We start from the raw sequence: 13,981 nt of genomic DNA, 5'->3' as shown, positions 1-13,981 counted from the left end.
TTGTATTAAAAATTTCCATTCTACTTTCCGAAGTTGGGATTAGCACCATCAAATAGCAATGAGGCGTATCCTTATGTGAAATTCTACTGGCGTCGGACCCTTTAGTAAATCCAATATACTCCTATAACACATGGCATATTACTGCTGGTCACGTGTCTTTTACAGAACGCCAACCCTGCACATATAACGCGGTGGCAAGGACGCCCTCGCCAATTCATGTCTCAACTTGTTGGGGTTAATGGTCTATTCTACGCTCACTGGTGCGAAGCTGCAATGAAGTGTGCAGAGGAATCATTTACTATACAGCAGTATGGTAGGTGGCAGGAGAACCCGGCGATGGATTTTGTGGTTTTTTGAAGAGCTGCATGTTAAAACAAGGACAGCGATATATTCTGATATCATCTCACATGTCTGACCCTCACATATGTAATCTAGGTATTGGGACGTATTGGTGCAAAAGCACAAAGTACTGCCCTCCCCGCCATGAAACCTGTGCATTAGGTCTATGGAGTAGTTAGTTCAGGTCAGTACCTGCCTGTCGGACCATGTATCACAGACACGTGAATCCTGGCTCATTAATTTCTGAAGAAATGGTCAGCAGCCAGACTTAAATCTACATTAACTCATTCGCGCGGCGGACAACTTCCATTTTTGCGAATTTGTTTTTTTCCTATCCTTTTTTTTGTGTCCATCCATATAGCTATATGCAGTCTTTTTTTGTACAATGATTTGTAGTTTTGAATGACACCATCCATTTTACCATTCAATGTACTGAAAACTGGGAAAAATAAATCCGACTGAAGAGTGGGCAAACGGCACCAATTCTATATGTGCCATACTGATCGACTGCTACCCAAAAAGACTGAATGCTGCAATACAACAAAGTATTAGCCGAAGGGCTCATACCCGTCAGCATGAATAAAATCGGTCCGATGTTGTTCCTGAAAAGTAGGACTAGTGTCACGAGAGAGTACAATGCAAATTTTCTCACCTAGCATCCGTATGCAATGTGATTTTAACATCAGCTTTTACATAGAGGAATTCTCTGTCATTTAAAGATGGTTTTCAAAGTAAATGTTTAATACATCAATATATATAAACGCCTTATCGTGTCTGTCACCGAAATCGCGGCCCGCTGATTGGTCGCGGCCGCCAGGCCCCCATCAGGCCGCAACCAATCAGCGACAGGCACAGCTGTTTGTAACGGTAAGCTGCGCCTGCCGCTGATTGGTCGCGGCTGCCAGGCTGCGACCAATCAGCGGCAGGCGCAGGCCTTAATCTGTAAAAAAAGAGAATTAAAATAAAAAAAAGTTATTCTCACCTTCCGACGGCCTCCTGTCTTTCCACGCGCCTGGCCTCGCGTTCCCAGTAATGTTTTGCGGCTTAGACCGCTGACGACGTCACTCTCGCTAGAGCAAGAAAGAAGACCGACGTCATCAGCGGTCTAAGCCGCGAAGCATTACTAGGAACGCGAGGCCGGGCTCGTGGAAAGAAGACAGGAGGCCGTCGGAAGGTGAGAATAACTTTTCTCCTTCGTCTCATTGGGGGACACAGATAATGTGGGGTGCATGCTTCTGCCGCTAGGAGGCTGACACTAAGTGAAAAAAAGAGGTTAGCTCCTCCTCCGCAGTATACACCCTCGCCCCTATTGCGGGCGGAAATCAGTTTTTTGCTTAGTGTCCTATGGAGGCACACACAGTCTGGATCTCTCCAGACTATTTTTTTCTAGTTTACTATGAAGATGAGACAGGGGCGACGGATCCTATTGAAAGGGTCCGATCTCCCCAAACCATCAACGGGCGAGCACGCGTTGAGTATCGTCTCCGCGTATACTTTCCCACACCGAGGGACATATCTGGGACTTTTCCCCAGACTTCTATTTTTGTTTGTTATTTTATGAAGATGAGACAGGGGCAACGCATCCTATTGAAAGGATCCGATTTCCCCAAACCATCAACGGGCGAGCACGTGCGAGTGTCCCTCCACGTATCCTTTCCCGCGACGTGGGACATTATGCCAGACTTAGCCCTGTCCACCCCTAGGTATTGAAACCATGGGCTTGCACAGAGCCACAAGACTAGTCTGTGCGGCCCCCCACTGCTCCACCAACGCTAGACGGCGGTGCTGCAAGGTGGCGGACGGTCCCTCTCCTCACCCCCTGATGGGGTTAGATGGAGCTAGGGTGCCTGCGCCGTCCTGTTTTTTTTATCAAAGACCCCCTCACATACCTGCGCTAAGGCTGAAGAGGATCATCGGTGAGGAGAGGGTCGGGGAGGGCTCCTGCGAAGATTTTGGGCTGGAGCCCACAGCCGCAGAAGGCGGCGTCCACTTGCATACAAGAGAAGGACTGGGTCCGTCAGGACAGGAACGCTGCGCCGGTCAGTAGTGCCATTTTTTGGTACCGCGCCCCCCACCCCGGTCGGGTAGGGGAAAAATTGAGGCCGCGGCCGGAAGTTCCGCCCTCGGGGCCACGTGTCACTTCCGGCAGCCCGCCCCGCACTCGGCAAAAAAAAAAAAAAAAAAAATCGAGGCCCCGACTTCGGCGCACGATTTAAAGTAAGCATCCAGGTCGGGGGGGGGGGGCGCAGGACTGGGGTAAGTGCTGCCCGAGAGGCCATGCTAGGGAAAAACGAGGAGCTACCTCTTCCCCATATCCCCAGCAGTGGACAGAGACACCATGTCCGAAAAAAGCAAAGACGCACACGTTCTTTTACGCTGCATGCATCTCTTGTTGGACTGCGTTTCCGCGGGCGCAGAGCAGCGCTTATGCGAAGCCTGCAAATCCAAACGCGCCCAGGAGCCCTCCCCTGCGATCGCGACCAATGTGTCAAATCCCCCGGAGTGGGACCGATCACTGTCACAGTACATGGTGTCGCTTACGAGAGCAATAGAATCCCTTCAAGCCCCAGATAGGGGCAGGGACAGTGTCGCCGCCTTTAGAGGGAACATTCACCTCACAGGAGCCTCCGGCCTGCAGGGGCCGCCCTCACTCCAGGCAGACCCGGGGGAAACAAATCCACACGGTGTCGCCCAGTCCATCCGGTGCCTTTGGCATCCGTAAGATCTGCTTCTCGCTCCCCGTCACCAGTGGTTGATAGCGAGCAGACCTCAGATTGCGACTCAGACGAGTCCATTGACCTGGACTCTCCAGAGTCACGTGAAACGGTGGACAGCCTCATAGAAGCCATCAATCAGACCCTGGGGATTGAGGATGATGCCGCAGCGGCTATGGAGCATAAAGGGCATGTAAACGAGTGAAGCGGCCGCACAGAATTTTTTCCTCTCACCCTGAGTTTGAGGACCTAGTACAGCGGCACAGAGAACGTCCAAAAAGGCGTTTTTCTCGGGTTAAAGGGCACTCGAAAAGCGTTATCCGTTTGCTCCGGACTTCCGTAAACAATGGATGGAATCCTCGATAGTGGATCCTCCGGTTTCACGCCTGGCCACTAAGACCCTGTTATCTGTCCCTAGGGTTTCCTCGATTAAGGATCCCACGGACTGCCTTATTGAGAGCCTAGCTCGTTCAGTATATGAGGCGTCAGGGTCTGCACTCGCTCCCTCGTTCGCAGCCAAGGCTATGATATCATAGTCAGAAACATTAAACAAGGTCACGCAGGAGCAGGATCTACCTGCAGAGATCTCGGAGGTCACAGGTCAGATGACGATAGCCGGAGATTAGGTAATAAATGCGTTTTTGGATGCGGCCAATTGTTCAGCACTTGCTGCCGCTAATGCAATCTCTAACTGAAGAGCCCTATGGTTGAGGACATGGCGGGCCGATTCTACTTCCAAGAAGTCCTTGGCTTCCCTGCCTGATCAGTGCGGCCGCCTATTTTTGGATCAACTTATCTCCGACTCCACAGGAGGAAGGAGCGGTTTTCTCCCCCAACAGAAGGTTAGATCGTTTTTTCGTCACCCGGTTCAGGCACGTTTTCGGGCCTTTCGTAGTGCCACCGGCCATTCTAGGCCGGGCGTGACGGCAGTGGTCAGGGGCGGCCGGTAAGCAGCCTGAGCCTGGTCCGGGACCCGAATAGGAGACGGTCTGGGGTCATGTGTTGAAAGACTCCGGGTGGACTACGGGGCCCAATTCCGCCACCTCAGGCCGCCCCAACCAGGATAGGGAGCGGCAGGTCATATAGAGCCAACCCATTGGGCAGAATGCGTGCTCAAGAGGCCAGATCGAGAGGACCCAGATCCTAAGGATTATGGGCCAAATGACTCGAGGTCTTTACCAGACGACACCAGCAAGTGGGCGGCTGCCTACTCTGTTTTCACCACGTATGGACCAACATCGCTCACGACGCATGGGTAAAAGAGTTGGTGTCCTCAGGTTACAAGATAGAATTTGTCATACCCTCCAAGAGGGTTTTTTCCTTCCCGGCTTCCCTGGGTGGATACCCAGGTAAGGGCTCTATTGGGAGCCATCAAGTCGCTCCTGCACAACGGAGTCATTGTTCCAGTGCCGGAACATGGAAGAGCTCAGGGGTTGTTCTATTCAAACCTTTTTGGGCCCCCAAAAAAGGACGGGTCTGTCAGGCCTGTTTTGGACCTAAAGCTTCTGAACAAATTCATCAGGATCAGACATTTTCGGATGGAGTCTCTCCGTTCAGTCATAGCGGTCATGGAACAGTGAGAATATTTGGCCTCAATTGACAGCCATGACGCTTTTCTGCATATTCCCATTTTTTCCTCCTCGTCAGAGCATTTTAAGTTCGTAGCGCTACCCTTCGGGCTACACTGCATTCTCGAGGCATAGTCGTCTTGCCTTATCTGGACGACCTCTTGGTCAAGGGCCCGTCAATACGGGCAAGTGAGGAAGGTGTCAACATCACGCTAGATACTCTTGCCGCTTAGATGGTTGGTCAATGCAAAGAAATCATCCCTTGTGCCAGCTCAGAGGATCTCCTTCCTAGGAATGATCTTCGACACTTACTGAGGGTTGATAATTCTCCCTCAGGAAAGGGCGCTAGTCTCCGGCAGGGAGTCCGGACACTACGCCAACCAGTCCCTCATACCATCCGATCCGCGATAAGGATCCTAGGGAAAATGGTGGCAGCAATCGAAGCGATACCTTTCGTCCAGGTCCATCCTTCACCCTCTGCAGCACGCCCCGTGTCAGCCTGGGACAAGAATCCTTTCACGCTCGATCGACGGTGCAAACTGTCCTCTCAAGTCAGGCAGTCGCTCGGATGGTGGATAATCAGTTCCTCTCTTGCCTAGGGGAAACCTTTCCCCCCATGTCATGGGCTGATAATGACAATTGACGTCAGTCTCCTCGGTTGAGGAGCGGTGTTTCGCCACCACACAACCCAGAAACGGTGGTCGCCACAGGAGGCACGCCTCCCGATCAACTTATTGGGGGGATACGAGCAATTAGGCTGGCTCCACAGAGGTTTTCATCACTTGCTAGCAGGCCGTCCTATCCGGATTCTATTGGACATTGCCACGGCAATGGTTTACATAATTCGTCAGGGGGGCACCCGCAGCAGAACAATCATGTGCGAGGTGGAGCACGTTCTTCAGTGGGCCGAAGCAAACCACTCGGTGATTTCGGCTGTCCACATCCCGGGAGTGGAAGATTGGGCGGCAGACTTCCTCAGCCAGCAGGGTCTTGCATCCAGAGAGTGGTCTCTACATCCCGAAGTTCTTCAACAGATTTGTCAACTGTGGGGAGCTTCGGATGTGGACCTGACGGTTTCCAGCGTGAATGCCAAGGTGCCCACATATGTCTCTCGGGCCAGGGACCCGCAGGCATTCGCGGGTGACGCGTTGGTTCTGCCATGGAACCAGTGTCGCCTCCCATATCTATTTCCCCCACTGCCACTACTCCCGAGAGTCAGCAAAGGAATCAAGACGGAAGGGGGGCAGGCGATTCTGCTGGCCCCAGACTGGCCCCGTCGAGCGTGGTACGCAGATCTAAGGCAGCTGCTCGCCGACGTTCCTGGGCGCCTGCTAGAGCGTCCAGATCTACCGTCTCAAGGGCCAATTTGCCACATGAGCTCAGGGACCCTGTGTTTGACGGCAGGGTCGTTGAATGTCGGATTCTAACCCAGGCAGGGTTCGGGAGCAAGGTGGTCGCTACAACGGTTAGCGCCCGGAGGCCTGCTTCAGCATGAATTTACCACCACACCTGGAAGGTGTTCTTTGCTTGATGTCGACGCGCGGTGTTTCTCCGCTAAGATTCTCGATCTCCAACATCTTGGTTTTTCTCCAGTCGGGCTCAGAGAGCCCGGATAGCTCAGACTCGGGCTTTGCCCCAGGTTTCCGTAGGAGACAAATGTCGGCCTTATCCGTCCTGTTCCAGTGCAGGGTTACTGCCAATTTGCAGGTGAAAACTTTTCATCCGGGGAGTGTTCCACTTGATACCTCCCTATATGGCGCCGATTGACGCCTGGGTTCTTAACATGGTCTTAAGCGTTCTGCAGGAAGCTCCATTGGAACTGTTTCAGGATACCTTTCCTGGAAAAGTTGTTCCCCCTAGTGGCCATCACTTCCATCAGGCGGGTTTTCAGAGCTGGCGGCTCTATCCTGCCGAGCTCCGTTCCTCACTTACCATAAGTATAAGGTGGTCCTCAGACCAGCCCCTCTTTTTCTGCGAAGGTCGTGTCCTCTTTTTCACATCAATGAAGATGTTGTTTTGCCTTCATTTTTTCCAGCACCGGTGCACCATGTGGAAGAAGGCTCTTCACACGTTAGACCTGGTAAGAGCACTCCGGAGGTACGTGTCACGGACGGCACCCTTTCCTCAGACGGACACGCTGTTCGTGCTCCCTGAAGAACGCAGGAAGGAACTCGCTGCCTCAAAGTCGATCATAGCCATATGGATTCGTTTGACTATTCAGGAGTCCTACTGCATTAGAGGCAGGCCGATTCCAGCAGGGATCAGAGCGCACTCTACTCGGGCAGTGGGCGCCTCTGGGCGCTTCGGCATCAGGCTTCGACGGAACAGGTTTGCAAGGCAGCAACCTGGTCCAGCCTGCACACATTTGCCAAACATAATATCCATGCTCAGGCCTCGGCGGATGCAAGCCTGGGTAGAAGGATTTTCCAAGCAACGGTGGCGCACCTTTAAACAGGAGGTGAATGTAGCTTGGATCGGTGAGTCAATCTCCCACCCAGGGACTGCTTTAGGACGTCCCACAGTATCTGTGTCCCCCAATGAGACGAAGGAGAAACATGGATTTTTGTGAATACTCACCGTAAAATCCTTTTCTCCGAGACACTCATTGGGGGACACAGCACCCACCCTATTAGCCAGTTGGCTCTTGTTTAAATGAATGTGTTTACTTATTTGATATAAAGGTGGTGATTTCCTTTGGACATGTTGTACCTGTATTAAGGCTGATTTGTTGTCCTCCTACTGCTTTGGCACCAAACTGATTTCCGCCCGCAATAGGGGCGAGGGTGTATACTGCGGAGGAGGAGCTAACCTCTTTTTTTCACTTAGTGTCAGCCTCCTAGTGGCAGAAGCATACACCACAGTATCTGTGTCCCCCAATGAGCGTCTCGGAGAAAAGCATTTTACGGTGAGTACTCACAAAAATCCATGTTTTTTTATTTTTTAATATTATTTTTGTACAGGGCCGCGGCAGTGATTGGTCGCGGCTACAGGGCCGCGTTGCTGATTGGTCGCGGACAGAGGGCCGCGACGCTGATTGGTCGCGGCTACATGGAAAGTGGGGTGAAGGGACCATGCATACCAGGAAAGGGGGGTGAGGGGACCATGCATACCAGGATTGGGGGGTGAGAGGACCATGCATACCAGGATTGGGGGGTGAGGGGACCATGCATACCAGGATTGGGGGGTGAGGGGACCATGCATACCAGAATTGGGGGGTGAGGGGACCATGCATACCAGGAGTGGGGGGTGAGGGCACCATTTATACCAGGATTGGGGGGTGAGGGGACCATGCATACCAGGATAGGAGGTTGAGAGGACCATGCATACCAGGATTGGGGGGTGAGGGGACCATGCATACCAGGATAGGGGGGTGAGGACACCATGCATACCACGAAAGGGGGGTGAGGGGACCATGCATACCAGGAAAGGGGGGGTGAGGATACCATGCATATCAGGATTGGGGGTGAGAGGACCATGCATACCAGGACTGGGGGGTGAGAGGACCATGCATACCAGGATTGGGGGGTGAGGGGACCATGCATACCAGGATTGGGGGGTGAGGGGACCATGCATACCAGAATTGGGGGGTGAGGGGACCATGCATACCAGGATTGGGGGGTGAGGGCACCATTTATACCAGGATTGGGGGGTGAGGGGACCATGCATACCAGGATAGGAGGTTGAGGGGACCATGCATACCAGGTTTGGGGGGTGAGGGGACCATGCATACCAGGATAGGGGGGTGAGGACACCATGCATACCACGAAAGGGGGGTGAGGGGACCATGCTACCAAGAAAGGGGGGTGAGGGGACCATGCATACCAGGAAAGGGGGGTGAGGATACCATGCATATCAGGATTGGGGGTGAGAGGACCATGCATACCAGGACTGGGGGGTGAGGGGACCATGCATACCCCAAAAGGGAGGTAAGAGGACCATGCATACCAGGATTGGGGGGGGTGAGGGGACCATGCATACCAGGAAAGGGGGGTGAGGATACCATGCATACCAGGATTGGGGGGTGAGGGGACCATGCATACCAGGATAGGGGGGTGAGGGGACCATGCATACCAGGATTGGGGTGTGAGAGGACCATGCATACCAAGAAAGGGGGGTGACGGGACCATGCATACCGGGATAGGGGGGTGAGGGGACCATGCATACCAGGATTGGGGGGTGAGAAGACCATGCATACCAGGACTGGGGGGTAAGAGGGACCATGCATACCAGAATTGGGGGGTGAGGGGACCATGCATATCAGGAAAGGGGGGTGAGGGGACCATGCATACCAGGATAGGGGGGGTGAGGGGACCATGCATATCAGGAAAGGGGGGTGAGGGGACCATGCATACCAGGATAGGGGGGGTGAGGGGACCATGCATACCAGGAAAGGGGGGTGAGGATACCGTGCATACCAGGATTGGGGGGTGAGGGGACCATACATACCAGGAAAGGGGGGTGACGGTGAGCATACATGCCAGGATTGTGGTGTGAGAGGACCATGCATACCAGCAAAGGGGGGTGAGGGGACCATGCATGCCAAGAAAGGGGGGTGAGGGGACCATGCATACCAGGATTGGGGGGTGAGGAGACCATGCATACCAGGATTGGGGGGTGAGAGGACCATGCATACCAGGACTGGGCGGTGAGGGGACCATGCATACCCCAAAAGGGAGGTAAGAGGACCATGCATACCAGGATCGGGGGGTGAGGTGACCATGCATACCAGGAAAGGGGGGTGAGGATACCATGCATATCAGGATTGGGGGCTGAGGGGACCATACATACCAGGAAAGGGGGTTGACGGTGAGCATACATACCAGGATTGGGGTGTGAGAGGACCATGCATACTAAGAAAGGGGGGTGAGGGGACCATGCATACCAGGATAGGGGGGTGAGGGGACCATGCATACCAGGAAAGGGGGGTGAGGGGACCATGCATACCAGGATAGTGGGGGTGAGGGGACCATGCATACCAGGAAAGGGGGGTGAGGATACCGTGCATACCAGGATTGGGGGGTGAGAGGACCATGCATACCAGCAAAGGGGGGTGAGGGGACCATGCATACCAAAAAAGGGGGGTGAGGGGACCATGCATACCAGGATTGGGGGGTGAGAGGACCATGCATACCAGAATTGGGGGGTGAGGGGACCATGCATACCCCGAAAGGGGGGTAAGAGGACCATGCATACCAGGAAAGAGGGGTGAGAGGACCATGCATACCAGGATTGGGGGGGTGAGAGGACCATGCATTCCAGGATTGGGGGGTCAGGGGACCATGCATACCAGGATAGGGGGTTGAGGGGTAGCATGCATATCAGGATTGGGGGTGAGAGAACCATACATGTTGTGAGTTCATTTTCCCCTTCACTACTGAGGCCTGATGAACTCCCTCTTCTGGTAAGGAAAGGTAGTGAGCCTGATTATCAGGCACCTGAGCCTAATGACGATGACTGGCTGAGTGGAGTTACGGACTGGATATAAGGCTGCCGACACCCTCCTGCCCTGCGGGTGATTTCTCTGGATCCTTGGAGACCAGTCTGAATTCCTGCTCTTCTAAAGCTAAGTTTTTCTGCGCTGCTTTTTGCATTTGTGCTTTGACCTTGTTTTCTTTGTTTTTCTGGATTTCTGCCATTCCCTGCTGGGGTGAGCTGAATTGCTTTAGCTCTGTCTTCTGAAAATACCGGAGTGCTGATATAGTTTTTGAAGCCAAGCTGCTTCAGGGTCTTTTTCCATATCAGCTGTTGGCTTATGTCTTTGATAGGGTTTTTGGCAGATTGCAGACAGCAACCGTCCTTTCCTGTCCTGTTTAGTTTAGCTTGGGCCCCATCGTTTGCTCAGCCTATCTTTCTATCTGTGTGAGTGTTTTTTCATCTTGCTTCACCGTCATTATATGTTGGGGGCTGCCTTTTACTTTGGGGTCTGCTCTGGGGCAGTTTAGATTTCCTTTTCTGTCTTTTGGCTATTTAGCTCTCCGGCTGTGATCGAGGGGTCTAGGGCACCGTAGGAACCCCCCACGGCTACTGCTAGTTGTGTTGATAGGTTCAGGGGTCTGCAATCTGATAGTTGCCAACTTCTCTGGTTTTCTGGACGTAGCTTCTATTTTTGTGTCTGCCTCCTACGGTGACTCATTCATAACACATACATATCAGTATTGGGAGGTGTATTATTGCATTATTATTAAATCTTCAAAAATAAGCTGCATATATATTCTAGAATACCCGATGCGTTAGAATCGGGGCACCATCTAGTACATAGATAAATATATAGCTACAAATGTGAGTGACATATAATTAGTACAGTACAGTGCGTGTGTAGCTTATTGTACATGTATTTAATTAATGAATCAATAAATTACTGAAAAAATAGCTTTGGGTCCCTCGAAATTTTCATAACCAGCTGAGGGAAAGAGGACAGCTGGAATCAGATGTTTATAGCCTTGGAAGTAATAAACATGGAGGTTCCCAAGCAATTACTATCGGCTCATAGTTGTATATTTAGCCTTCACTGGTTGTAAAAATGGGGGACCCCCTAAAAACGATTATGTATAGCCCTCCTTATAATTAATAACCAGCAAAGGCTAGGCAAACAGCTGTGGGCTGATATTAATAGGCTAGGAAGGGGCCATGGACATTGGCCCTCTTCCCAATTAACATCAGCCCTCAGCCAACCCAGAAGTGGCACATCCATACGATGCACCAATGTTGGTGCTTAGCCTACTCTCTTCTCACTTGCCCTGGTGCGGTGGCAAGTGAGGTAACTTTATTCTGAGTGTTTTTTATTTACAATATGACTATGGGGTTAGTAATGGGGGCTCTTATCGGCGACTCTCCATTTGGAACCCCTAGGCTTGGTGTCAATACAAAGCTGACATCAACCCCAACTCTATTACCCCACTTAATCACAGATGAGCAGAGAATCATTGACTATCATTAGTCAAGAGTGCAATCCAATATTTTATCGGATTGCACTCACCCGTTTTTCTCGCAAATGAGTATGAGCCCTTATGGTATGCATAGTTATGCAACCTCTTAGTTTAGATGTTAATTTTTATTTGTCCACCTGAAATGATTTCCGTTTATTTTTCAATGCATTTGTACAGATTATTGGAGACATTAAAGATCAATAACGTTCTGAAATGATTCTCCTTGGTGGGATTTCTTTTTACAAGACCACAACCCGGCATTGTAGCAGGGGTGTGTGGAGTTTTTATAACCACTGTCTGCATATTCAGCCTAGCCAAGTGTTCATGTACTTGGTGGAGTTGGGGACATTGCTGTTGGCCAAACACCACTATTTAAGGTTTTTAGGCACCTTCATAGTTACCCCCCTTTAGCATATGCCTCTTAACAACTAAAAGGCTTCTCCAGGTAATAGGTGATCATTACCTAAGCTGAGGATTTGGGAAAAATAAAATCAATGTAACTCTCCATCTGTAGCCCTCCTGGATCTAAAGCAGGCCACTCTATGAAGCGATGACTGTGCCGCTGAACAAGCCGCAGGACCAAGCGATGACAGCATGTGATGACCTGCACCGATCAGGTTTCTTGAACTACCCATCATCAGAAGAAAACCCAATGACACGGGGGTCAAGTCACCTGTGATTGTCAGCAGTAGTCCTCTGACACCTGAACTGAATAGGCTTTACTTCTAGAACTGCCGCAGACATCTGGAGTGACCTGTGTGGGAACCATTGGGCACCTGGAAGGTGAATATGCCGACCAGTTATCGCTGCCTTAAAAGTATATTTTTATTCTCTATTGGACAAAATACTTCTATAATGTGCAAATATAGCTGGTGGGTGGAAGAGCGGGCGCCTGCACCTCATCACTTTCGGGCTTTCAACTATTGCATATATTGTGCCCCAAGAGCCCGAGACGCACCGGCAGCTTAGGAACAAAGGTCAGGAGCCTCTGCTGTCACTGATGTCAGACATGGTCGGCTCCCTCTGCTGCGGCCATACAGTACAATGTAAGTAGCTACGGCTATGAGCGACTGGGGCCCCAGGGCCTAATAAAACAAAGTAAAGTAAGTAGCCCGGGCCCCAGCGTGCCACGCAGCCATTTATACAGTGGCTCGACTGTGCAGCATATCTAACCCAGTCCGGCCCCCCCCCTTTGCTTCAGCTCACCGGGCCCCAAACACCAGTAATGGCAGTAGTGCCCTGATGGCGGCCCTGAGTGTATTGGTGTAAGATCCAGAAAAAAGTGACATTCTAGCAAAAGGATCCTCTAAAAAAAAAAACCTTTTGCGACATATTAAAATCCATGTAGAAAAAAATACTTCCGCGACCATAGGAAAAGGCAGACGCATTTCAGACACTGCTGGCAATGACTAAGGACTGTGTCTGAAACACGTCTGCTTTTTTCTATGGTGGTGGAAGGATTTTTTCTATATGGATTTTAATATGTTGCAATAAAATGGTTTTTAGAGGATCGTTTAGCTGGAATCTCGCTTTTTTCCTTTGTGTTCTCCTGTTCTCTCCATACTGCGAAGACCAACTAATGAGTGAATTCAGATTGTGAGCCCCGATGGGGTGAGTGATGATGACTGTACAGCGCTACAGAATAGGATGGCGCTATATAAGTAAAAACAATACAAATTAGTTCTTTCCCTGGGCTAGATAATACAGGATCCAGCAGAGAGAGCATCATTCATGGAATTCTACTATTCCGCTGTCATGTTCCAGAATAAGCAGGCCAGAGAAACTACTGGATCAACATTCAGTTTCAATTGAAAAAAAAAAAAGATTAAAACTGACATTTAAACGATGTTATTCATTAACAATCACATCGGATAACTAGAAAAGTTACCGCTCTGTGCGAACAGTAGTCTTCAGCGTGCAGTACCAATTTTGACCACCAGATGTCAGCATTAAGCGCACGCTCGGCCTGGATGGCGCATCCGCCATCCGCAACATGGCGAGAGGTCAGAGGTAAAAGTTGACAGCGAGTAGTCACATGACGCTGAAGATGGCTGCTGTTCAGTGGTAAGAATCGTCTTCTCTTCTTATACAAGGCATTAGTGTATTGTTACGTGGACGGCCCGAGTGTGCACTGATGCACCGCGGGAGAATTCTCAGTGCTAGCGTAGAAGTAGAGTGAGGACTCGGAGGTTGTCTAAATCAGCCAATCAGGGCGCTGCTTACATTTCCTATAGGACGTTTGGACACTAAGAGCTTAAATCTGATTGGTTGCAGTGTATAAGCTCCTGACATTTGGGGGCTGTGACTCCTTGACCCCCAAATATGGGGGGGCACACTACTCAACCTCCTGTAGCCGGCCTCCGCCTACCGTGTGCCAGTTGTGCCATAATTCTGGAAAGGGTCCTGTATGGGTATACGCATCTCGGTAAGTGAT

General features: G+C 51.1%; 1 protein-coding gene across 1 annotated transcript in view; it reads left to right on the top strand.

The window, feature by feature from the left end:
* The first annotated feature begins 13,489 nt into the window (after positions 1 to 13,489).
* Positions 13,490 to 13,981, top strand: part of VPS35L (VPS35 endosomal protein sorting factor like) — a 103,227-nt gene continuing 102,735 nt past the window's right edge. Inside the window, exon 1 of the mRNA XM_073542967.1 lies at positions 13,490 to 13,611. Within this exon, the coding sequence (XP_073399068.1) occupies positions 13,583 to 13,611 (29 nt within the window). The 5' untranslated portion in view covers positions 13,490 to 13,582. The remainder of the gene's footprint in view (positions 13,612 to 13,981) is intronic.

This window comes from Dendrobates tinctorius, unplaced genomic scaffold (genome assembly GCF_039654945.1).
Source record: "Dendrobates tinctorius isolate UK_male_01 unplaced genomic scaffold, ASM3965494v1 ptg000129l, whole genome shotgun sequence".
NCBI classification, from domain to species: Eukaryota; Metazoa; Chordata; class Amphibia; order Anura; family Dendrobatidae; genus Dendrobates; species Dendrobates tinctorius.
This window is presented reverse-complemented; position numbering and strand designations above follow the sequence as displayed.